Source organism: Panthera leo, chromosome C1, assembly GCF_018350215.1.
Source record: "Panthera leo isolate Ple1 chromosome C1, P.leo_Ple1_pat1.1, whole genome shotgun sequence".
Taxonomy (NCBI): domain Eukaryota; kingdom Metazoa; phylum Chordata; class Mammalia; order Carnivora; family Felidae; genus Panthera; species Panthera leo.
The window spans coordinates 94586616-94610863 of NC_056686.1; the positions used below are offsets into that span (position 1 = coordinate 94586616).

The window sequence follows — 24248 nt, forward strand, 5'->3', positions numbered from 1 at the left end:
CATAATTGATTGTACTGAGTTTCATAATCCGTAATTGACCATGATTTATGGTGGTAGCCAGCCCATCAACCCAAGTGACTCAACATTTACTTTAAGTTCCAACTAGCTGCTCTAAGGGCTGGGGAAGCACACAGACAACGGGCTAGAAGACGAACACCCTGATGCCTCACGTAAGTGAGATGTGTCCAACTGCACATAACACACACTTCAAAAGACAGGCCAGCAAAGCCTAAACTTTTTATTTCACCAACCAGTATTTCTGATTCTCTGATGCTGCATTTAAAATCTTCGGAGTCCACAAAAACAGCATTCAGACTTTCTATATCCAGAGAAAGGGATCCAGAGGCCAGGAGAGGTCAGGCCCCAAGCTGTTTGGGGATGGGAGACGTGGCACATGTTTCTCTGCAAGCCTGGGTCAGTTTTTCACTTAATCGAAATGCCTTTAAGCTCTGTACCACCCCCCAACTTTTTCCATGGAATCTAGGACAGGAAAACACTCATCTTTCATACACACAACTCCACGAGGGGTGGGGAGCATTACACAGGCACCAGCCAAAAAATGTATTTTTGAGTCAGTTTCACGGCAAGATGTGCAAAACTACGATGAGTGTTCTGGCTCTTCCTCAAGGTGAGTCGGGCAAGAGTTTTGTGGATGGAAGCATTGCCCATGAGAAAGGTAGATTAAGTTTTATAAAAAATAAAGTTGCTTCTATCTCCATGAGTAGTATATAAGCTGCTTCCAAGAATCCAGGGATGCCCACATCCCACATTTCATCTAGCCACGGCCAATTCCTCATGCACAGCTACATAGGAAGCATAAAACCCTTTTGTGAACTTTTTGGGGGTTTTTTGGTTTTGGTTTTTGGTTTTTTTTGGTGGGGGAAGGACTTGGGAAAGACATAAGATGGATTTTAATTCCCCCCCCCCCCCCACCAAAAACTATGCATCTACACACACACTCAGACACACATACATATCCAATTTTAGGAAAGTTTTTCTTCCCTAGGACTACAGGATCCCAGAATCCAGCCTTCCTTGGGCTGAGAGACAATGCCTATTAACTGCCCAGATCTAGTGTATCAACATAGTGTATAAGGCTCCTGTGTGGTCTCACAGACTGAGAGGGCAGGGCAAAGGGAGTGGTTACTCATGGGGGATTTGTTTTTTGTCTTATCTACTCGGCAACACTCTTAGGTCCAAGGGCTGGGAGAGGCTCCGTGGGCACGATGTGGTGGGTGACCTGATGGTCCCAGCCCACTGTGGTAAGGAGGGAGTGATTGAGCGGGGACCACGTAGCATCTCTCACAAAGTCTCTGTGGGCTCGGCTTCTAAACCTAGAAGAGAAAAAAGGAAAGTCTGGGCACGGTGAGAACGAGGAGAAAGCAGGCTTGGAGAAAAGAGAGAATCCAACACATCCAGGGCACCTTTTTGGGATGTGTTATACCAACTTCACCAGATGTGTGGCCTCGTCACCAGGATAGAGTGTAATCATCCAGAGAACTTCATCGACCCTTCAATCCAGCACCCTAACTTCATGAAGAAATGGTGGCTAGAGCAAGGGTAGTAACATGGGCCAGGATCAGAGAGCACATCATGGCAAAGAAGGCAGTATAATTCAGGGACTCTGGTGCCTTTCACTGCACAGCAGGTTGCATTTCATATACGTGTTCTTCGCGTGAAAAGGGTCGACTGCCCCCTTCTGGGAGACAGCTGGAACACCAGACTTGGAAATCCCACCGACCACCACACCCCTCCTCTACCAGGGCCAGTTGTGAGCCAGCACTGGGGACGGGGAGCCGGTCGGTGTCAGCCGGCTCCCATCACCCAGCCCCCTTGAGAGAGACAGTGCATGGAGACAGAAAGGACCCAGCCACCCTCCGCTCTTGTCCCCGATTCCCGGTCACAGGACCCCACTTCACACTTACACCTCGGAAAGGCCCGAGTCCAGCACAGCAAGTGAGCAGTCCTCACTGACAGAGGCCAGGAAGGGAGAGCTAGGAGAGCAAGGGGGCAGGGGGCGGTTATGAGAGGTAAAGCCATGGTTCCAAGACAAATCCTACCTGGTTTGCCCTCAACCCCCACCCCAAAGTAACCCAGAGGAGGTGGCCTGATCCCCACCTCAGGTTAAGGTCTGGCTACCACTCAAGTCCACATTACAAGTTGCAGGGAAGGATGAGGGAAATGGAGCGAGCCGGGGTTGACCATCATCCCGGCAACTAACCGCCCCATCTAGGCCCTCCCTGCAGCTTCAGCAATAACCCAGAAACACAGGCCTTCCCAACCACACAGTCCCAGAAGCCCACGATATTCATCATTTTGGGTGTTGTGCAGGAACAAGACCCTATTTTAGCCATGTGAACACAAGACCGTGCTACCCAAAAAAGGACTATGGTCTTAAGAGATCTTTAGTGTTCTGAAACCTTAATTAGAGCACCGTCTGCTTTAAGGAATGACCTAATCAGCTAATGCTTTGCAAACTAAGCACTCCCCGTGTGCAGTTCCCATTCATACCCACCAGGCCCTTGGGAACAAAGGACAGTACCTGTGTGGGGAGAACACCAGTCCAGTGACACACTGGGAGTGCACAGCTGAGCTGAGGGCACACCTTGCACTCTTGGTGTCCACAAGGGAGATGGTCCCACTCTCATCACCTAGAGAAAAGAGGGAGCCCATCACAGTGGGTAAGAGCATGGGCCCTGGCGTCAGCCAGACCTGGATCTGAATGCTAGTTCCTCAAGCTTACACAAGCTAACCATTCTGAGCATCAGTTTCTTCTTTTGTAAAGTAGGGATCGTTAGTCACTGGTGGTTGTTGAAAATTAATGAACGAGGTAGTTATTATTTCAACCACAGACTATGTCACCACACGCACAGCCTCATCACCAGAAGAGCACGAGAGTGAGCCCTATTCTGCAACAGAAGTCCCTATGTAGCAATCCACTTGTTTTGTACTCCACCGACTTGCAGCCAAGCCCGGAATACAGGAGCTGGAACGCACAATCAGCAATCAAATCTACCAGGAAAAAAGTCGTCGTGGTTTTTTTTTTCCCAAAGCCAAACGAAAACCACTTCTGGATCATCCCACCTTATCACTGGCATAATACAGGTGATGGCCAAGTGCACTGCTGAGATTGTGCAGCTGGAGCCTTGTGCGTTACAGGGTCAGCGTGCCCTCGTCCTCCCCCTTCCTGGCATAAAAATGTGGTGTGACAGGCTTACCAAAGACAAAGACTTCACTCTGCTGAGGATGCCAAGCCAAGGAGGTAGGTAGGTAGCCAGAGGCAGTGCAGCCTGCAGAGAGAAGAGGGCTCTGAAATAAGACTCAGAGCCTAGCTCTGTGAAGAAGCTTCTCAAACGAAGTCACTCTAAGTCCCAGAAGCACCTTTATTCGCCTTCCCAAACCCTGTGAAGACAGTTGTGTCCTAGCCCTTGACCCTCAAAACCTCATTGATCCCTCAGCCTCCTGCCCTTTCTGGACGGACCCGAGTCACAGGCAAGTTTCAGGCATAAAGCGTGAAGAGAACAATTCTGGCCCCTCTGTCCACCCGTCCCAGGAACGGAATCGGCCACCCACAAGCCTACCCTTCCTTTTGGTCCCCACTGCACAAAATGGAATCAATAGAACCTCAGAGGGAAAGAGAGTGACTACGTCCCCTATGTCACAATGACTGAGGATCTGGTGACTGTGCCTTTGTCTCTCGCCAAGGAAGCCTCTTCCAGGTGGGTTGCTAGTACACCTTCCCACCACCGGCTCTCAGACTCACCCATCTGTGATGCTGGCTTGGGACAGCGGGTATCCCAGAGTAGAATTCTGTTGTCCTAGAAGGAGGAGGGATGGAAAAAGGGCTTCACAATCCCCAAAGCAGCTGCCGGCCAGGTGTCCACTCTAGACTTGTGGCCGGAGGTTTGAGTGTGGTTAGGAAGTGGGGAGGGAAGGAGAGGCTGTATCTCACCTCACTGCATGAAAGGAACATGGAATCCTTGTGGGGAGAGGCGGCGACACAGGTGACCTGCCCGGAGTGAGCTGTGAAGGAGAGAGAAAGCGAAGTAGGACAGAGCAGAAGCTGGACGCATTACTACCGAACAGCTCAGATACTACCGAGGGAGGTGTGAGAAACGGGCCTTGTCTCAGGATGCGACTTAACCCGTTCTGTGAGAGATTTTGGATTAGACAAAACCCCGGAGAAAATGTTGGAGTTACAGAACCTAAAAAGGCTTGGGGGAGAAAAATGAATTAGTAAAGACAAGAAAGAGGAATTAGGGGCTGAGCAAGAAGCATGAAGGAATGTACACCCCAGAACAGCAACTGTATTCTGCTGTGTAGCACGCACACACCTCCAGGTAACACAGAGCCTTTCAAGGGACTTCTAGACGCTGCTACTCTTAGGGAAGTAAACTTTTCCGATGTTCTCTTTCCTGAAATCGAACCGAGAAGCTGCCGCAGTCTGCCTGTGCCCCTTGCCTCCCTCCGCTCTCACATTCCCGTTTTCCCAGGTGTAGAAGGCACACGCACCTCTCAGCCGTCCCGCACCTCACCATGGCACGATGCCTAGGGGTACAAAACCCACAGGCATAAAACAAAGGGGCTTTTCCCTAAGAACCAGAGAGTAAAAGAAAGAGCACCTGGGTACAATCCAGTGGAGGGGCTGGCCCCATTTCACCGGACCACAAACCACAACACACCATGAGCACCAGGGTGGCTCTGGGACTTATCTCTGTTTCTGCCTAACAATGAAAATTTTGAAAAATATGGCAAACGTTTGTGGTAAGGACACATCTGACAAGTCTAACTGAACCTAAAAACGAAGTCGGACTTTTTCTGACAGGAAGTGAAGTCTAACTTGGCCAGCTGGCATAACAGTGCTGATTGGTTTTTAGCCAGTTAGGTTATTCGGTAGATATTTTGCATATTGAAGAGGCTTAATCTCCAAGTCCAAAATTTTGACAAACATATCCTTGAAACCAGTACACAATAAATGACCAGAAATTACTTCCTTTGCAACCGTTTAAACTTAAATTAGTTGCCAATATAAAAACGTGTAAGAGGGTAATTTTTTGAAAAATTTTTAGGCCGACATGCTAAAAATTCTGAAGATCGCTGCTATGTGTTAATTACAGGCTGTGGAAACCACCTACTATAATGGCATCTGACCAGATTACCTGAAGTGGTCTGAATATGGCTCTGCCCCAAGACAGGAGAATGTAATCAAACCACCTTCCATAGTTCTTTCCTTGCCCTAGAATCCATACAAAGCCAACACAATGACAAAGGATTGTTCAAGTGAAAGCAAAGCTCAGACACAAGCACCATGGGAAAGTATAAAAGATAAAGAAGACGTAGGGTAGTTCTATTTTAACTTTTTGAGGAACTTCCACACTGTGGAGAATGGGTGATGGGCACTGAGGAGGGCACTTGTTGGGATGAGCACTGGGTGCCATACGTAAGCGATGAATCACGGGAATCTACCCCCAAAACCGAGCACACTACATACACTTTATGTTAGCTAAACTGACAATAAATTATATTAAAAAAAAAAAAAAAGATACCACGTAGTGCCTCTGCCCTCAGGGGATTTGCAATTCAGACAAAAACACAAAGAACTAATGAAAAAAGCTGAACAGAGGAAGTACTGAAAGAGCACAGACCAGGAAAACCCCTCGTGGGCCTAAGAAACAAAAGGCACACGTAATAGACTCTAGCACCAGCATTTTAACATTGTTTGACTGCTTACGAGTCTTGGACCCTGAAGGTCCAGGATGTGTATGAGTTTGATTTTGCTTTGGCACATAGTGAATCACGCACTCCAAAGTTAGAATTGGCAGGGAAAGGCCCTTAGCCATTGAATGAACATCTCTTAGCCACACACACATTAATGTTCTATGCGTTATCTTCGCGAAGATGTCATCTTCATGAAGAATGGCTCTCCGAATAAAGTCAACTGGTACTGCTATTAATGAAAGTAAGCAGAAAAAGTAACATTAATACAAAGTGATGATTCTCACCAGAAAAAACTTCTGTGGAAGTGAATACTCAAAAGCTCACGATTCCCAAGTTTCAGGTTTATACTTGGAGAAGGCCAAGGATCTACTATGTTTGGGTTTAATTAGAGCAGTATGTTTGAAGGGAGAGTGACAGAAGGGCTTGAATGCCAGGACAAGAAAATGGGATGTTAATCCACAAGCCACAGAAACCACAAAAGATGAGGGACTACAGGTAGAGAGATGAGGTGAGTACCACCATCTATGCGAGGTAAAGCCTGAAAACAAAAAGCATCAGAAATGGAAAGCAAGAGGGCGCCTGGGTGGCTCAGTTGGTTAAGCATCGACTTCAGCTCAGGTCATGATCTCATGGTCTGTGGATTTGAGCCCCACATTGGGCTCTGCTGACAGCTCAGAGCCTGGAGCCTGCTTCGGATTCTGTGTCTCCCTCTCTCTCTCTCCCCGTTCTCCACTCACACTCTGTCTTTCAAAAATAAACAAAAAAAAAAAAAAAAAAAAGAAAGAAACGGAAAGGAAGATCCCTGACCAAGGGGAAAAAGGTTCCAAAGAACTTGGGGACCCACTAATAGTGAGGAAGCAGGAGGGGGGAACAGGACTGAGAGGTGGAGTCCCCTGTGGCCAAGAAGATGGTGGGGCCATCACCAGAAACAGGGAAATTCAGAAAAGGCTAGGGATAGATATTGGGGCCTGACTATAGTTTTGGAAGAAAACCATCAGGCAGAGGGCAAGGAACTGCTGCCCCTAACATCCAAAGTCAATGAGCCCAAGGGGAGAATAACAACAAAACAGCTAAGGCCAGACTGAAAAGAATGTGTACTCACCCCGGTATGAATTCAGTACCATCTGCTGGGCAAGGTCCCAAACCTTGATACTAAGAAGCAAAAGGAAACAGAGTCTTAATTTTGACCTATACTATCTACATAAAAACACGTGTTCAAACAAGAACTTCCTTTGACATGTCCTATGTCATTGCTTACTGGGCTGCTACTAAGGTCTATTCACAATAGATTGCAATATCTCTAAGAAAATCTTAATCATAATTAATCACCGGGTTCTTACAATAAGCCCAAAACGTTACTCGATGAGGCTAATAAGATAGTAAAGGCACCCAGCAGAGGTCTAAAATACAGGAGCGATGAACACAAGGACCCACCAGAAGTCTTTGCTACCGCTGACAGCTTGTGTGCCAGAGCTGAGGACACTGACTGTAGACACGATGTCATCATGCTCATACTTGCAGAACTTGCTGACAATGAGTGTCTCATTCTCATCCAGCTCCCACAATTCAACAGCACCTGTTGGGAGTGGGGTGAAGGTTGAGGGAAATGAGCATAGACAACACCAAGACAGTAACTCACATCTAAGATTCAAGTGAATCCATTGTCACTAAACTAACAAAGTAAGCTATTGCTATAAAAGCAAAATCCATTATCATCAGAGGATTTAGCTAATTTCCAAGCCATCTGGCTTTATGCTGGCATTACTGTTTTCTTAGTTAACAATCCAGAAAACGAGGTGGGGAAAACTTCTAGAAAGACAAGGAAAGGTGGAATGACTGGCAAAATCCATTATCTGGCTTCCAGTGAGAAAACACTGGAAAATAAGTCCCAGGACACAAGGCTAAAGTCTCCACAATCTGTGTAGCACAGAGCCCAGTGTGGTTAAATCTTCCCAATTGCTTGAACATTAGTATTTGTTGAACAACTTGCATAAATGTCTCACAGCATCTTTAAAAATATGCTGAATAACTGAATGTCTTGCACAGGCACAGATTAAGTACAGAAAACACCCCAAAAGTTGTCTTGAATATGTAGTGCTCATGCTCAACTGTCAGAGAGGCTCAGTTTTTAATACCCCACTTCTATGCATGCCTTCCAACACCCAAATACTGATTTTTTTTTAATGTCAAAGACTCCATTGCTGAACCTGACTTTCAAAACAAAGGAAGCAAAATAAAGACATTTAAAAAGAAGAAAATGGGAAGAAATGGAAAGAGACAACACAAACTGACTTAAGCATCATCTTTAAGATCAAGATTGTCTGGGTTTGAGGAGAGATACTGGGAAGGTTACTGGAAACATAAAATGGTTCTTATCCATTCCTTAATTTTGTTAGAAATTCCCCCCATGCAATTTAGAGTCTCCAAAAGGTATTTTCCCACTACACAAGAGCTCTCCTTTGGCCAATACCCTCAAGCCCCCCCAAGCACTGATTATGGAACATTAAAGATTGAGTCCAGCCCTACCAGTATCCCATCATCTATTTCACCTGTGGGGTCGAGGAGAAAGTGACTCACCTGAATCGGAAGCCACTAGGATACCTCTGTCCCCAACCCAAGTGAGGTCAGCCACTCCGGCCTCCGTCTGTACTCCAGCGGAACAGAAGCCTTCGTTGGGGGCGGCACAAGGGTCCTTGAACAACCAGAGGGAGCCAGCCCAGCAGCGGCCACTCAGGCTGGAGGCCCCGAGCAGGAGCGCCCCATCTAAGGGAAGTACAAGCTGTCAGCACTGGACGAGTGGAAGGGCTCGTCTCCATGGTGACCACACTGAACAGCACGCGGGCCGGGTCTGGGTCTGAGCTCAGGAACGCGGGGTTAAGATTGGGGACTGAACTAGGCGACGCGAGGTGGGGGTCAGGAAGGCGTGCGGGGCGGGGAGGAGCGCTGGAAAGGCCAGTCCTGGGAAAGGGCATCCCGGGCAGGATGAGGGAGCTCCCAGGCCCGGGATCTTGGCTCACCAGAACGATACCGCGCAGCCTCCAACTGTCGTTCCATACAAGCGGGCGCATTAGGGGGAAGGTTCCACTCGCGGGCCGCCGAGGGCACTAGTGGGGGCGGCGTTTCCTTTCGCATCTCCACGGTTCCAACTCCAACCTAGACCCAAACTGAACGCCCGCCCGAGACAGCTCCGGCAGTCCCCACGTGGTGCCCCTCTGGGCCTCCGCCCCTCTCCACAAGCTACGGTCACTCTACATCTCGCGAGAATTGCTTGTACGGTTCCATTCCGCAGTCGGCTGCGATTCGGCAAAAGGTTCTCCGCGTTCCGTGCCTCTTATCGCGAGAAGAAAATCCGAGGCAAGTTAATGGCCAGAGGACGCAACGTTGTGTTATCGCGAGACTTGTGAGCGACCATCTTGCTCCCGCCCCTGACAGTGTCTCTTGCCCGGGTCACCAGGACGCGGAGAGTGCTACGTGGACCCTCGCTGATTATGCTGTCCCGGGTGGTGCTTTCTGCGGCCGCTGCAGCGGGTGAGCCGTCTAGACCCTAGTCCGGGCTATCAGGATGATTGCAAAGGAATGCGTCTAGGATTCCATGGGAGGGGTGGGAGGAAATGGGGTGTAGAAAGGCGCAGCAAGACTTGGGCCTGAGTGAGAAATGAATTACGTCTCTCGTAAGGGGAGCTCGGGAGTCCCGGGGGACAGGAAAGAGGAGTCCATGGTCTTAGTGGGCGGGCCTCGCGGGGACCGAGGGAGGGTAGACTAGATTTCACCTTGACCTTGCTGACCTGCGCCTTGTTTCTCTGTAGCCCCCCGTCTGAAGAACGCAGCCTTCCTCGGTCCAGGGTAAGTAGGAGAGGTGTAATACTGCCCTTCGTCCTTGTTTTATCACCTCGTTTCATTTCTCTGTAACCCCCTTTTAGCTTTAGGCCTGAAGTTACCCTCTTTAGGTAATTTTGAAAAGCTTAAAGCCTCATTCAAACATTTGTGTTGTTCTGACCGCCAGGAACATTGTGTCATCTCACGGCAAAGATTAATAGGCTAAGTGATGTGTTCTAACTAAGCTGGAAACTGGTGTTTGGTGTCTTCTAAGCCCCGCCCCTTTCCCTTCTGACCTTCAGCTAGAGGTAGCTGCCACAGTCCACAGCCTGAATCGGAGTTGATAGATTGCATACCCAAAAACGAGTTCTATTAAATAAAAGAAGAATGTTGTTTTCAGTCTCTCCCAGATTCCAGCTTATACTACCAAATCTTAAGAGTCAGAGAAATCATTCGTTCAGTAAATATCTTCCTACCTACATAACCAAAGATAGAAAAATGAGGAAGGCTAACTAACTTGGTTTTGTGGAGCTCAGTCTTCTAGAGAAGGCAGTGGTAGAGAGTAGTGGTTTAGAGCAAAGACTCTAAAGCTAGAACATGATACACCTGGTTCCTCCACTTGTAATGCTGTGTGACTTCAATTTCCTCATCTGCAAAATGGAGATAATAGTACATTGTGGGTTATGAGAAGTAAGAGACTTGGTTCCTGTGAAACTCTAAGAACAGTGCTTGATACATAGTATGTGATTAGTGGTACCGTCTGTCACTAATGTTTGGTAAAACATGTCAGTTTTCTTTGGAATTTCTTTTTGCTTCCCGACTTAGTCCTAAATCTTGCCAGATTTGATAGCTATTTGTGCCTTGAAAAAATGGCTTTAATCCATCTGTCATTTTTGCGTGTGCAATAAAGTGAGGCTATAATTGCTTCTAGCTTATCAGAAAAAAAAAGATTCCATACGGACAAGTTAACAAGTAATTGCAATAGAAGTCATAAATAAAATAACTCTATATAAGATATAGGGAACATCCTTGATTTCTCCTTCCACATTCCATATTTAATTCATTCAACAAGGCTCTTCCTCCAGATTTTATCTGGACTCTTGTTTTTTTCACTACCACTGCTACTGAAGTATGAACCACTGTCAACTTTCACCTGGTCTATTTCAGTAGTCTCTTAACTAGTCTTGTTGCATCTCCGTTTTTGTCCTGTTACAACCTGTTCTCACAGTAGCCTTAAGGATTACATGACCCCCACCCCCCCCCAGTCCCAACAAAACCCTCCAGAGCTCCCCATCCCACTGAAATAAAATTCAGACTTACCATAACGCAGAAGATCCAACATGAATTGATCTCATCCTCCCTCTTGATTTATCTCTTTATATTCTCTTTTTAGCACACTCTCCAGCCATGCTGGCCTTCTCGCTGTTCCTTTGAAAATTGCCAAGCTTACTATTGCCTCTGGTCTTTGTGCTTGTTCTTCTCTCTTTTCCCCAGGTCATTGACTCATGTGTCGTCTGACCTCCTACCAAAAAAGCCTTTTGCACTGCATTGCTCCCTAGCTCCTTACCTTACCCCACCCCATTTTTCTTCATAGACTTTCAGTGCCTGAAATTGTATGTGGACCTACACACTCATACGTTCCACAACCCCACTAGAATGTGAAAGCTGGGACCTTGTCTGCTCATTGCTGTACTGCCAACACCTGACATAAGGATGACTGAATGTGAGATTGGGGAGGCCTTTGTAAAGGATATGCTTGAAATGTTGTGAAGGCTGCTTGGGCTTGGCAGCCGTTTAGTGAAAGACATACCAGGCAGAAGGAGCAGCATGAGGCATGTTTTTGGTTTTTTTGTTTGTTTTTGAGAGCTCTGAGGAGTTCCATATGGCTAGAGAGTAGGAGAATGAAGGAAGATGATATAAAATCTGACAGGTGCTGAATCGTGTATGCTATATTAAGGAGTTTGTTTTCTGTAGGCAGGAGAGCCTATTGAAGAGTTTTAAAGTCAAATTTGCATTTTAAAAACATTGTTAGTAGCGGGGAGGAGCCAAGTTTAAGAGGTATATTTCTCGAGAAGCAGGGAGACCAGGTTTGGGATTGTTAACTGGTGTAGGCCAGAGATAATGAGGGCTTGAACTAAGGCAGTTGGGGAGAGAATTTGAGTTGGTCTGAAGCAAGTTTTATGGTTTAAACAAGCAAGTTTGAATAGTTCAAGAACTTGTTGAAGCAACTTCTATAGTTCAAGATTTAAACCACTGATTTAAATCTGGTTCTCGTCCTGGAGTAGTATTGCTCTCCAGGGGACATTTTGGCAGTGTCTGAAGACATTTTTGGTTGTCACCACTGGGTGGGAGAGGGGATGCTAATTGGCATCTTGTGTATAAAGGCCTTGGGGGTACTGCTAATCACTCTACAGTGCACAGAACAGCCTTCCACAGCAACAAAAAAATTGACAATAGTCCAGAAAGTCAGTAGTGGTGAGGTTGAGAAACCCTCATTTAAATGAAAGAGTCTTGAGCATGTTTCTCAGATTTCAAAAGTTGGTGGGCTAGCCAAGACACTGAGAGGCAGAAATATTCAAAAGACAAGCAGCAAACCAACATCAATGAAATAATATAAACCCCTACATTGCAAAGGGATAGAGGCAGAGCAGGGGGGGTGGGGGACAAAAACATGTTGGGAATTTGAAGGAGACGGAGCTGACAGCATATATAAAAAGACTAGAGGATTTTATTTCATCAGAATTTTAATGAGATACCAATATACTGTAACTTCTAAAAATGCAACCTTGAGCTCTTGGAATATGAGCATAGTTTACAAACCCATGGTAATAGTACAGTGATTCAAGCCCAGTAATGGCATTTGCAGGTCTTCCATGTATATTTGGAGAATGAATGAATTGATCATTGATCAAGCTGTATTTAGAGTATTATGTTCAATTCTGTATACCTCCTTTTAGTAAATAAAACCAGACAGCTCCTTGTGGGGGACAGTTAGGATTGTGAGAGAACTGAAGATGTTTAACCCAGATGCACGAGCGTTATGTGTGTTACATAGAAAAATAACATTAGAACTAATGGATAGAGGTCTTGAGTTTGTACACAGCAGTTCAGCTTAAAGACCAACATAATAGATCTATCCGACACTGAAAAGGCCTGTTTCAACCATGATTAGTTAGCACACCATCGCAGAGCATATTCAGAAGGGCCAAAGTCCTTGCCATCAAGGTGCTCTCAACACAGTGGACCTGTACTGTAATAGCTAATCGCTTACATAGAACTTTACCATATGCTTAGCACCATTCTAAGACTTTACATAAAATTCTCACAGCAACCCTATAAAAGCATGTTCTTTATTTCCACTTTACTGAGAGAAATCTGATTACAGAAGCTTAATCTTGCTCAAAGTCTAGTGGCACGTCTAGGATTTAAACCCAGATAATCTGGCTGCAGAGTCTATGTTATGTTTTCAGTTCCAGTAATAGACATACAAAGTGCTAGACAGATGACCTTTAAGACCTACAGAAGGGCTTCTGGTTTGGGTGGATAGTTACATAAAACTTCCAGTCAGGGTACCTGGGTGCTTCAGTCAGTTAAGCATCTTAACTTTGGCTCAGGTCATGATCTCGTGGTTCATCAGTTGGAGCTGTATGTCAGGGCAGAGCCCACTTCAGAGTCTCGGTCTCTCTTTCTGTCTCTGCCCCTACCCCACTTGCATGCTCTCTCTCTCAAAAATACACAAACATTTTAAAAAACAAATCTTTTAGTCATTCACCTTTGTCACACAGCTAATTATTGAACCCTCCCTTTCCTGTTCGTGGTCTGTTCTCTTTCCATGATGACAGTGGGAAACTGCCTCTGTCCTCATCCCCATTCATTGTTTCTACTAATTGTGCGTACGTTGTGTTCTTTTTAAAGAATAGGCTTTAAATTTGTATAATTGCTACCCGAAGGGTATTGCAGGCAACAAGGATCTTTCACACAGGGCAGCCAAGCCTTGCCCCTGTACCACCTCTTCCTGAATATGGAGGAAAAGTTCGTTTTGGGCTGATCCCCGAGGAGTTCTTCCAGTTCCTTTATCCCAAAACTGGCGTAACAGGTAAGCATTTGCCCAGTGTTTGATAGTACGTTTACATGGTATGGTTTATGTGTACCTAGGATTTTAGTGGCCTCTTACCTCTTCCATATATACCCCAAAAATGAAGTCAAAAGTAAATTGTGGAAGTGATTCAATGTAACACTTTTGATTTGGTTGCTCTAACTTGTCTTTGGAGTAAATGTGTTAGGGATTTTAACTTGATTTTATAGCATTGTGCCATTTGTTGATACACCACATTTATTAAATGCCTGCCCTATGCAGGGCATTCTTCTAGGCATACAGGGGCAAACTAAGGTGCCTGCCATCATGGAACACGTGTTCTGTTACAGGACAGACAGTAAAGAAATGAGTAGTTGTATAAGGTATTGTCAGCGGAAGAACTATGGATTGAAATAAAGCTAGGTAAGATCATAGAGATTATTAAATTGTATATATAAGAATTAAAACAGAAATTGGGCCATATTAGGTTTTTCCCTTTTAAAAAGGCATAAACTATTCTGAGATCTTACATTTTTATAATGCAGTATTCTTTCACTTACGTTATTTAATCCTTAACAGTCCTGTAAGAACTTTTTATTTCACAGAAGAACTAGCAAATAAAGAATTTGCTGACATTTATTCTGTCTTTAGTGACTGAGTTGGACTTACACCCAGGGTCTCCAATTCAGTGTTTACTTTTACTTTTTTACTTTTACTGCAGTGCCTTTCTTGCTGCAACTACTGGTGTGACTGTGGAACATAGGAAACCAAAGTTTTTTGGGTTTTTTTGTTTGTTTGGGGTTTTTTTAACCCTCCAGGGAGTGGCCTAAAATAGCATTTCTGTACCTGAATTTGCAAGAAACATTAGGGTCCTCAGATCCCCATAGGTGATAAAAAACATTACATATGAATAGGCTTTTTCGCAAATTCATGCTTAAATTGATTTGCATTCAGGGCACCTGGGTGGCTCGGTTGGTTGAGCATCCAGCTTCAGCTCATTTCATGATCTCATGGTTCATGAGTTCAAGCCGAACATTGGGCTCACTGCTGTCAGTGCAGAGCCCGCTTAAGATCCTCTGTCCCCCTTGGGGCGCCTGGGTGGCGCAGTCGGTTAAGCGTCCGACTTCAGCCAGGTCACGATCTCGCGGTCTGTGAGTTCGAGCCCCGCGTCAGGCTCTGTGCTGACAGCTCAGAGCCTGGAGCCTGTTTCCGATTCTGTGTCTCCCTCTCTCTCTGCCCCTCCCCCGTTTATGCTCTGTCTCTCTCTGTCCCAAAAATTAAAAAAAAAAAAAAAAAGTTGAAGATCCTCTGTCCCCTTCTCTCTGCCCCTCCCCCACTTGTGCGCTCTAAAAATAAGAAAAACATTAAATAAAATAAAATTTTTGATTCACAGTCAGATTTAAAGTTTGTATACTGGAGTGGCATCTGAGTGCTTCAGTCAGTTAAGCGTCTAACTCTTGATTTCTGCTGAGGTCATGATCTCACTGTTTCTAGGAGCTCCCTGCTGACAGTGAAGAGCCTGCTTGGGATTCTCTCTCCCTTTTTCTGTCCCACCCCCACGTGGGCATGCATGCACACTCTCTCTCAAAATAAATAAACTTAAAAAAAATAAAATTTATATATTGGAGGCAAATTTTTTTTTTAAAAAGGAACTGTTGAAAGTTTTTTCAGGAAAATGGATAAAATACATTTTAGACTATAACCCTTTTATTTTCATAATACATCCTAACATTCTTTGGTACTAGTGTTGCTCAGAAAAACTGTAAAATGCTGCCTTAAAGCCTGCTTTGTCCTTGTCTCGCATGTTTTGAGGCATAGCAGAAGATCCTAAAGAGACATACATCATGCTTTTGTGTCCTTTCAGAACTCATTTCCTGGTTAAAGAAAAAGAGAGCTATGTTTGGAGCATTGCAATTAGGTGCTGTAAGAATTGAGAATCCTGCGATTCACTTAATTCATACAGCTTTTATATTGGGTTCTTTTTGCTTATTTCCAGTGTCTTTCCTATTCAATATAAAGAAATAGTATATTTTGCTGGACAAATTACTTCTGGAAGTAACCTGACGTTTAGGTTTGTTAAGCAGTTGTGCTAGGCACTTTACATACATTATTTCTCAGTTTCATCCACCCTGTGAAGAAGGTACCATTTCCATTTTACAGATGAGGAAACTAAATTCAGAGATTATTTATATTTCTTATGTGTTATAGAGTCAGATTTCCTGGAGTCCCCATCCTTATTCTTTCAACTCTACCATATGGCTCCTCAGGGCAGGGTCATCTTTAAATCCAGTTATCTTAAATCGTTATATAATACCTTCAACTAATAAAATGCAGAGGTTTTTGTCTTCCCTTTCAGATACAGTATATCCATCATAAAATAACTTTTCTTTCTTTTAGGACCCTATGTGCTTGGAACTGGGCTTATCTTATATTTTCTGTCCAAAGAAATATATGTGATCACTGCAGAGACCTTTACTGCCGTATCAACAATAGGATTGCTTATCTATGTAGTTAAAAAATATGGTGCCTCTGTTGGAGAATTTGCTGATAAACTCAATGAGGTAAGAATCATAAACCTTATTTCTCAATTTAGATTGTGCTGAAAGCATCAATGCTGGGCGCCTGGGTGGCTCAGTCGGTTAAGCATCCAACTTTGGCTCAGGTCATGTTCTCACAGTTCATGACTTCAAACCCTGCGTCAGGCTCTGTGCTTGTGCTCTCTCTCTCTCTCTCTCAAAAATAAATAAACGTTAAAAAAAATTGAAAGCATCAATGCCATCAAGTGATGTTTCTGATGTTAATGTTAATTAACAAGAAGTGAATTTAATTATAATGATGAAAATTGTGTTAATGCTAGTTACTAATTTGAGATAAATTTTTTTAAATCTACCAAACTTTCTCCAGTTTTTCCAGTTTTGTTCATTCAGCAGGATGTTGTGTAACTATTGTGGGCAGTTATTTTTAAGAATTTGTGCATTTTTTCCTGTATCTGTATGTCTCTTTGTGGGTGTTTTCACAAATGAAGAATATAACTTTGAAGAAGCATGAAATGAAGTTATTCTTGTTATCCTTTATGCTTTCATTGATCTTTGTCGTAAAATTATAATTGCAGCAAAAAATTGCCCAACTAGAAGAGGTGAAACAGGCTTCCATCAAGCAGATCCAGGATGCAATTGATATGGAGAAGTCCCAGCAAGCACTGGTTCAAAAGCGCCATTACCTTTTTGATGTCCAGAGGGTAGGTTTCAGAACCTTCTAAGGAGAATGGTTACTCGTTTGTGTGCATTTAAAACAAAAATTAGAATCTCTTATGAGGAATGGTTGAATATGTTGAACATATTTTATTAAGAAAAGAGATTTGGGTGGGGGTTGGCAATTACAGCTATTTAGATATTCAATATCTGTCAAATGGATAAATAATTAGAATTACTACTCTAAAATTAAAAGGTATAAAAGAACATATTTTGGATCCACACAGAAGGAAAGTAGTTATTAAATTATAGCTGACTAAAAAATGGTATTCGCTCTCTAAGGCCATAGGCAAAGTACATGCTCTGTGTTTCATATATGCTTGCTCCGAGGAAATCTGATACCTTATATTCCAGTTTACAAAGCAAATTCAGAAAACAGTGGAACTTTTTACTACGGTCAAGGCATCATTAGATGCTAAACTACTTAGTTTCTGGAACATTTTTGGAACACGTTCAAGTATTTTTGTTTTAACAATCATATTGTTATCTCCTCTGAGCCTAGTGCTTTATGCCTGATATTTACAGTGACATGGCCTTATATTGATATTTTATGTTACAGAAGCATGTATGAAATGAAAAATGGGATACAAGTATCTGAAATATTAAGGATGTAGGCCAGTATTTCTTAGTGTGGTCTCCACATGTGTCAGTCATCTTTGGTGCAGGTTTTTGGACCCAGTCAAAGACTGGAAGCAGAATCTATGTTTTTAAAAACTGATTCATAAGGATTCTCAAGCACGTAAATGTTTAAAAACCTCAGAAAACTTTAAAACCTTTCTATACATAATTTAGATTTCAACCAGAGAATGAAATAAAATCTGACTTTTGAAGATACAGCTTTTTCATAAGACTCAAATAGGTAGTCACTACGTTTCTGTTTATGAAATACTTAATAGCTCCTGATCGTCAAGGCAGGTGTTGGGAATAAAAGAAAGTCTGCCTTCATGGAGTCTGCTTTCTAGCCAGGGGTTGAGAGAATGATAGAAAAACAATAATTGAGCAGATGGGAATGCCAACTGGTAATAAGTGAGATGTAGAACAATTAACTAGGTAGGAAAGGAATAGAGTTAAAAGGAACTAATTAGAGGAAAAGAGATTTTCAAGGGGGGAGTTATTTTTATCAGGCAGTCTAGAAAGATCTCTAAAGTGATACTTGAACAGAGACCTGAAGAAGTGATGGTACAAGCTATGTGGACTTCTGGGAAAATAGCGTTGCAGCAGAGGGAAGAAAAATCACAAGGGCCTACACCTGGAAACTTGTCTGGTGTAGTCCAGGAAGAGTGAGGACACCAGTGTAGCTGAAGAGGAATGAGTGAGGAAGAGAAAATGTAGCAAAGTAGATAGTGGTCAGGGGCTGGATCAGGTAAAGTTTTGTAGGCTTCTCTATGGACTTTGTCCTCTGAATGAGAAAGTAATTGAAGCTTTTAAGTAGAGGAGTAATACAATCCCACTTTTGTTGAAGTGTCACTCTGATTGCTTTGTTGGCAAATAGCCTTCAGTCTTGTAGCACTGGTTTGAAATGCCTACAAGTTAGCCAAGTACAGTTGTTAGGTACAGACCATTGGATGTAGGAGTCTGGAATTTATGGGGAGGATTCTAGGCTGGAGATTGGGGAAGTCATGAGCTGACAGATGGTACTTAAAATTACAAGACTAGAACATGATGAAAAGAAAAAAAACAGGTGAAAACAAGGACAGTTTCAATCTGTAGTCATCCTAGTTATGGTGAGGAAATAAAGGGCCTAAGAATTTGCTGTACATTTAGCAACATGGAGGTTCTTGGTAACCTTGGTAAGGGCTATTTTAGTAAAGTGATTGGAGTAGGTTGAAGAAAAAGTGGAAAGAAGAAAGTGGAGTCAGGACAACTGTCAAAAATGTCAAGGAGTTTTACTGTAATAGTGAGCAGAGAAATTAGCAGCTAGGAGGGGAGGATGTAGGAATCGAGATTTTTAAAAGATGGAAAGTATGATTACATGTTAGTGTCTGATAGAATTTAGGAGAGAGAGAAAAACTGATGCAAGAAAAGGGGAGAGAGGTTTGCTGGAGTGATGTCCTTTAGTAGGCCAGAGGGCTTGGAACATTGCATGCAGGGGGATGGGCTGCATCCACGGTTCGGCCGCAGTTACAGAAAGGAAGGCAAGTATACGAGTATGGATTCAGGTGTACTAGGTTAAGTGGTGGTAGAAGTTTGTGGAAGTTCTCTTACTGCTCCCCTTTTCTCAGTGAAGCAGGATGGTCATTTGCTGAGAGTGAAAGTAGTCAAGGAGGTACCAGAGATTAGGAGAAAGAAGGCCAGGAAGATGAATGGACTAAAGAAATGTACTTAGAGGTATTAAGGGCCTACTTGAGATTAATGTCTCTGTGTAACAGGCAGATCTGTAAGGATTCACACTACAGACTAAAAGATAGCAATGTCTCTGTCACTGTTGTTGATTTGATCTTAATCTAGAGGTAGTAGGTGGTATTAGAGAAGAGAAAGGAATAAAAGATCTGTAATTTAGCAGAGGCAGTTAATCATAATTTAAAGCTTACCTAATTATATACCTAGAAAACCTAAGAGAATCAACATAACTCTTTTAATAACGAAATGTAGGGTGCCTGGGTGGCAGAGTCAGTTAAGCATCCTACTTTTTGATCTTGACTCAGGTCACAATCTTACAGTTTGTGAGTTCGACTCCTCCATCGGGCTCTGCGCTGATGGTGTGGAGCCTGCTTGGGATTCTGTCTCTTCTCTCTGCCCCTCCCCTGCTTGTGCATGTGCTCTCTCTTTCTCTCAAAATAAATAAATAAATATTAAAAAATTTTAATGATCAAATTCAGTCAGGTGTTTGGGTGCAACGTTACTAAGAAATGAAATCAGTGCCCTCCGTATACAAATAGCAGTCAGTTAGAAAATACAGTGGAAGAAGATAAACCATCTAGGAAGAGATGAATCGAGTACACCTTGCTATAAAAGTACAAACTTTTTGCTTCAAAAAATAGAAAATGCTCATGTGGTTTAAGGTTCTAAGAACCTTGTTCTTAGATTGGAAGACTCAATATTATAAAGAGGTACACTCTCCCTGCTTTAATCTCTAAATTTAACACATTCTTATAAGGAAAATACTGATAGCCTGAGGGTAGGGGATGTTGGGGCTTGGACAAATTGATTATTAATAGAAGCAGAATACCCAGGAATATTTTGGAAAAGAGAAGTAGTGAGAACCTATCCTGCCAAATATGAAAACCCATTATAAGATTATAAGAAACTATATGTAGTATGTGCATTGCACGAAAAGAAGGTCAGGGTAGTGCCACGGAAGAGAAGATCTAAACACTAAGGCAATTTAGACGTGCCAGTTTCGTCATAGAGGGGAGAGAATTGGGCCCCTGTGTAGACATGAGGTTGGCTTCCTACCTTTTGCTTTCTACTAAAATAAATTTCAAATGAATTAAAGGTCTTTCTAAGGAATGAAACCATAAAAGTGGAAAAAGAGAACGTGAAAAAAAATACAGTTCCTTTGGAGTTGGCAAAGCCTTTCTAATAAAGATAACAAAATCAGGATCTTCTGTGTGGTGACAGATGTTAACTACACTTACTCCGGTGACCATTTCACAATGAATGCAAAATACTGAATTTATGTTATATACTTGAAATTACACTTCAGTTTATAAAAATTAAATTATACCTCAGTTTAAAAAAAGTCCATGGATAAAAAAGATGTATATATACACAATGGAATACTATTTGGCCATAAAAAAAAGAATGCAATCTTGCCATTTGCAACGATGTGGATAGAGTTGATAGTAGTATGCTAAGTGAACTAAGTCAGAGAAAGACAGCCTGTATGATTTCACTTGTGGGATTTAAGAAACAAAACAAATGAGCAAAGGGGGAAAAGAGCAAGAGAGAGACAAACCAAGAAACAGACACTTAACTATAGAAAACAAACTGGTGGTTACTGGAGAGGAGGGGGCAGGGGGTTGGGTGAAATAGGTGATGGGGATTAAGGAGGGCACTTGTGATGAGCACCGGATAATGTGCGGAAGTGTCGAATCCCTGTATTGTACACCTGAAACTAATATGCTGCGTATTTACTGGAATTTAAATAAAAACTTGAAAGAGAATAAAAATAGAAAAACTGCAAAACTCCAGAAATTATAAGAGGAAAAGTTCAATTGATCTCATAAAAATTTTACATGTACAAATTAGCATAAACAAAGTTAAATGACCAACTGGGAAGACTGTGTGTGTTCCATGTGACACAAGGGTAGTTACCTTAGGGGAGACCAATATCCCAGTAGAAAACTAGGCATAGGACATGGACCATTGATAAGTGAGTACATGTAAATGGTTCCTAAATATGTAAATTTTCTCCTTAGATAATGACAAGAGTGCATTTTTTCTGCTTATGAGAATAGCATGAGGTAAAAGGTTTTCTAAACATCATTGGTCAGGGTTTGTGTTGCCAGTAGGAGAATGAAGTAGTACAAGTTTATGTGGAATTTGACAGTATTGATCAGTTTAAGAGCATGGGCTTTAGAGCCTGGCTCCTTGTATTCAGATCTTGGCTTCACAGTTTATTAGCTCTGTAACCTTGGACAAGTTCCTTAGCTTCTGCCTCAGTTTGTTTACCATAAAATGGATATAGTAATAGTAACTGTCCCATGGTGTGATAAGACTTCATTGAATTGACACACAGTGTTTAGAACATAGTAGGTACTCAACAGATGTTATTATTACAATAGAGACTGACACACAAGTGCAGACGTACGCAGCAGATGCAGCAATATTTGTAGTAGAAAAAAACGGGAAGCAGTCTAATCTATTAATAGAGCTTAGTTAATTAAACTGCCTTATGGAACCACCAGTATGGTAGAATTCAATGTAACTTAAAATTGAGGTGGATCTACGTGTCATAATTAGTAAAATTGAGGTGGATCTACGTGTCATAATTAGTAAAAGGGATGTGTGAGTGTGTGCGCGTGCGTGTTCCTGCCTTTACCTGTATTTTGTTTATTGAATGTTTCTGGGAGGAAATACAGGATATACAGGAAGATGGTGGCCTGTGGGGGGACTGGAGGAAACTTACTGTATATACTTTCAAACATACTTTTACTGTAAATATGCTATTAGAATTTTTTATCACATGTGTCTCTTACTCATATTAAATAAAATAATTTTGCGTAAAGTACAAGAAAGTGGTGGGGTGTTCTGACTGGCAGAATCCGCAGAGTGGAAATGATCCTTCAACTATGCAAACAGTTTTCATCAATTCTTAATTTTGCCTCAGAATAACATTGCTATGGCACTGGAACTTACTTACCGGGAACGGCTGCATAGAGTATACAAGGAGGTAAAGAATCGCCTGGACTATCACATCTCTGTGCAGAACATGATGCGTCGAAAGGAACAAGAGCACATGATAAACTGGGTGGAGAACCATGTGGTGCAGAGCATCTCTGCACAGCAGGTACATGATGTTCTGAAACTTCTGGAGCTGTATTCATTTCTGACGAGCCTCTGCTGGTGCGCTGTTAGGCTAGGAATTGCTGGTGGGGAGTCTTTTTTTTTTTTTTAATGTTTATTTATTTTTGAGACGGGAGAGACAGAGCATGAGTGGGGGAGGGTCAGAGAGAGAGAGAGAGAGGGAGACACAGAATCTGAAACAGGCTCCAGGCTCTGCACTGTCAGCACAGAGCCCGACGCAGGGCTCGAACTCACGGACCGTGAGATCATGACCTGAGCCGAAGTCAGACGCTTAACCCACTGAGCCACCTAGGCGCCCCGCTGGTGGGGAGTCTTTAGGCTCCAGACGATGGGGTCGCCCTGTTTTGTTTCTCTGGGTAGTGGTAACTTGGAGGACGCTGCCCACCTGCCTTGGTGGCTTTCCTCTTCACTCAGAACTTGGTATCAGAGAATCTCTCAGTATCAGAGACAGCGGGAGGTAGTTGGCACAGCTTGTGGCAGACTTGTATTCAGGTTCCATCATTTGGGAAACGTTAACCAACAGATTTCATTTTTCTGTACAGCAGACTGAATAAAGCTATTTCTGAGTCCCTTCCATTTCCTCATTCCATGATCTCTATTCCATTTCCTCTTCCTTGCCACTTAAATCACTGGTCATGAATGGAAAAGAAATGTTTTTATTATTTACCTAAATTTCATTTCCTTTTTAAAGTTTATATTCTTTTTTTTTTTTTTAACTTGATTTCTTCTTTCCCAAATATATAGTATATGTAGGCATTTCTAGTCATTTTCTGTATAACACTCAAGGACTAGAAAAACAGGGTCTATCAACATTTAATGATTTTTTTCTCAATAAATTGTCTTGTGTAAAAGTAACACGTTTATTTAAGAAACAGGAAAAACAAAAAATACAGAAAAGAGACAAAATTATTCTCATTTTTAACATTTCTGTGTTACTAATGTTAGGTTGGTAGTTTTCAAGCAACTGTTAGCTGTGTAACATCGGTGACACGTGGTTACAGGAATGTCTGGCTTCAAATTCTATGTAGGTTTCACTCAAAAGCTGTGAGCCAGGGGATTTTAACTAGTTTCTGGGATTTGCTTTAAATAAATTGTATCTCCCCTATGTCACATAAAGAATTCCTAGTCTATCATATCAAGCCAGTAATCCATCTTGAGATTCTGTAGGAGCCTCAAGATCTTGTAGGAGGTATCCTTCAGAATTACAATGTTTATACCCTTCCGTGATTTGGAGATGTCTAAACAGATTGCTCTTTATCACAGGAGAAGGAGACAATTGCCAAGTGCATTGCAGATCTGAAGCTCCTTGCAAAGAAGGCTCAAGCACAGCCAGTTTTGTAAATGCATCTATCTCTGTGGAGACAGCTAGAAGCAGTTGACCAAGGAGACTCATCGACGTGGCATAGTCTTTCTGTATTGCTGTCTACTGAAGTTACACTTAACCTTTCCCAAAAGTGAAGTTTGAATTTCACATGAGAATGAAAACAGTCTGTTGGCCAGTGAGATGTTTTTCATCCTTCTTGCTCTGTATTTTGAGTTGTTCCATGATCACTTTTGAATAAGCAGTTTGCTTTTAATAAATTTGTTGCCTGATTAAAGATTACCAAGTTAGAGTTTAAATTTGTAATTAATTCTACCATCTTGCAGTAAAGTGACAGTTGAGACTAGGTTTTTCAAGTTGTGTAATACTCTAAAATATTTCAACATTTGTCATATGGGTAAAAATCAAACATGTCATTGAACTGATAATTTAGTGTAAGCTATTCCTGGCCAACTGACAGGCTATTGGAAACTTAAAGCTTTTTTAGTATTCTTAAAATAACTAAAGGAAATCTTGTGTATCAAGTCACATTATTGACTTTGTTATTTTAGTAATATGTCTACAGAAAATATGGACCCAATGTGTCATAAAATTATTC

At 42.6% G+C, this 24248-nt stretch overlaps 2 protein-coding genes across 2 annotated transcripts; one reads left to right on the forward strand and one right to left on the reverse strand.

The window, feature by feature from the left end:
* Positions 1 to 206: 206 nt before the first annotated feature.
* Positions 207 to 8995, reverse strand: WDR77 (WD repeat domain 77). Its single transcript, XM_042953407.1, has 10 exons — positions 8736 to 8995; positions 8296 to 8481; positions 7153 to 7294; positions 6821 to 6870; positions 3953 to 4023; positions 3764 to 3818; positions 3219 to 3290; positions 2543 to 2651; positions 1926 to 1994; positions 207 to 1334 (listed from the first exon to the last, which is right to left on the reverse strand). The coding sequence occupies exons 1-10, from the start codon at positions 8848 to 8850 to the stop codon at positions 1175 to 1177; spliced, it is 1029 nt and encodes a 342-aa protein (XP_042809341.1). The 5' UTR covers positions 8851 to 8995; the 3' UTR covers positions 207 to 1174.
* Positions 8996 to 9112: 117 nt separating this feature from the next.
* Positions 9113 to 23932, forward strand: ATP5PB (ATP synthase peripheral stalk-membrane subunit b). The gene is made up of 7 exons (XM_042953408.1): positions 9113 to 9246; positions 9525 to 9561; positions 13485 to 13630; positions 16007 to 16170; positions 16722 to 16847; positions 22133 to 22312; positions 23593 to 23932. The coding sequence occupies exons 1-7, from the start codon at positions 9207 to 9209 to the stop codon at positions 23668 to 23670; spliced, it is 771 nt and encodes a 256-aa protein (XP_042809342.1). The 5' UTR covers positions 9113 to 9206; the 3' UTR covers positions 23671 to 23932.
* Positions 23933 to 24248: the final 316 nt, after the last annotated feature.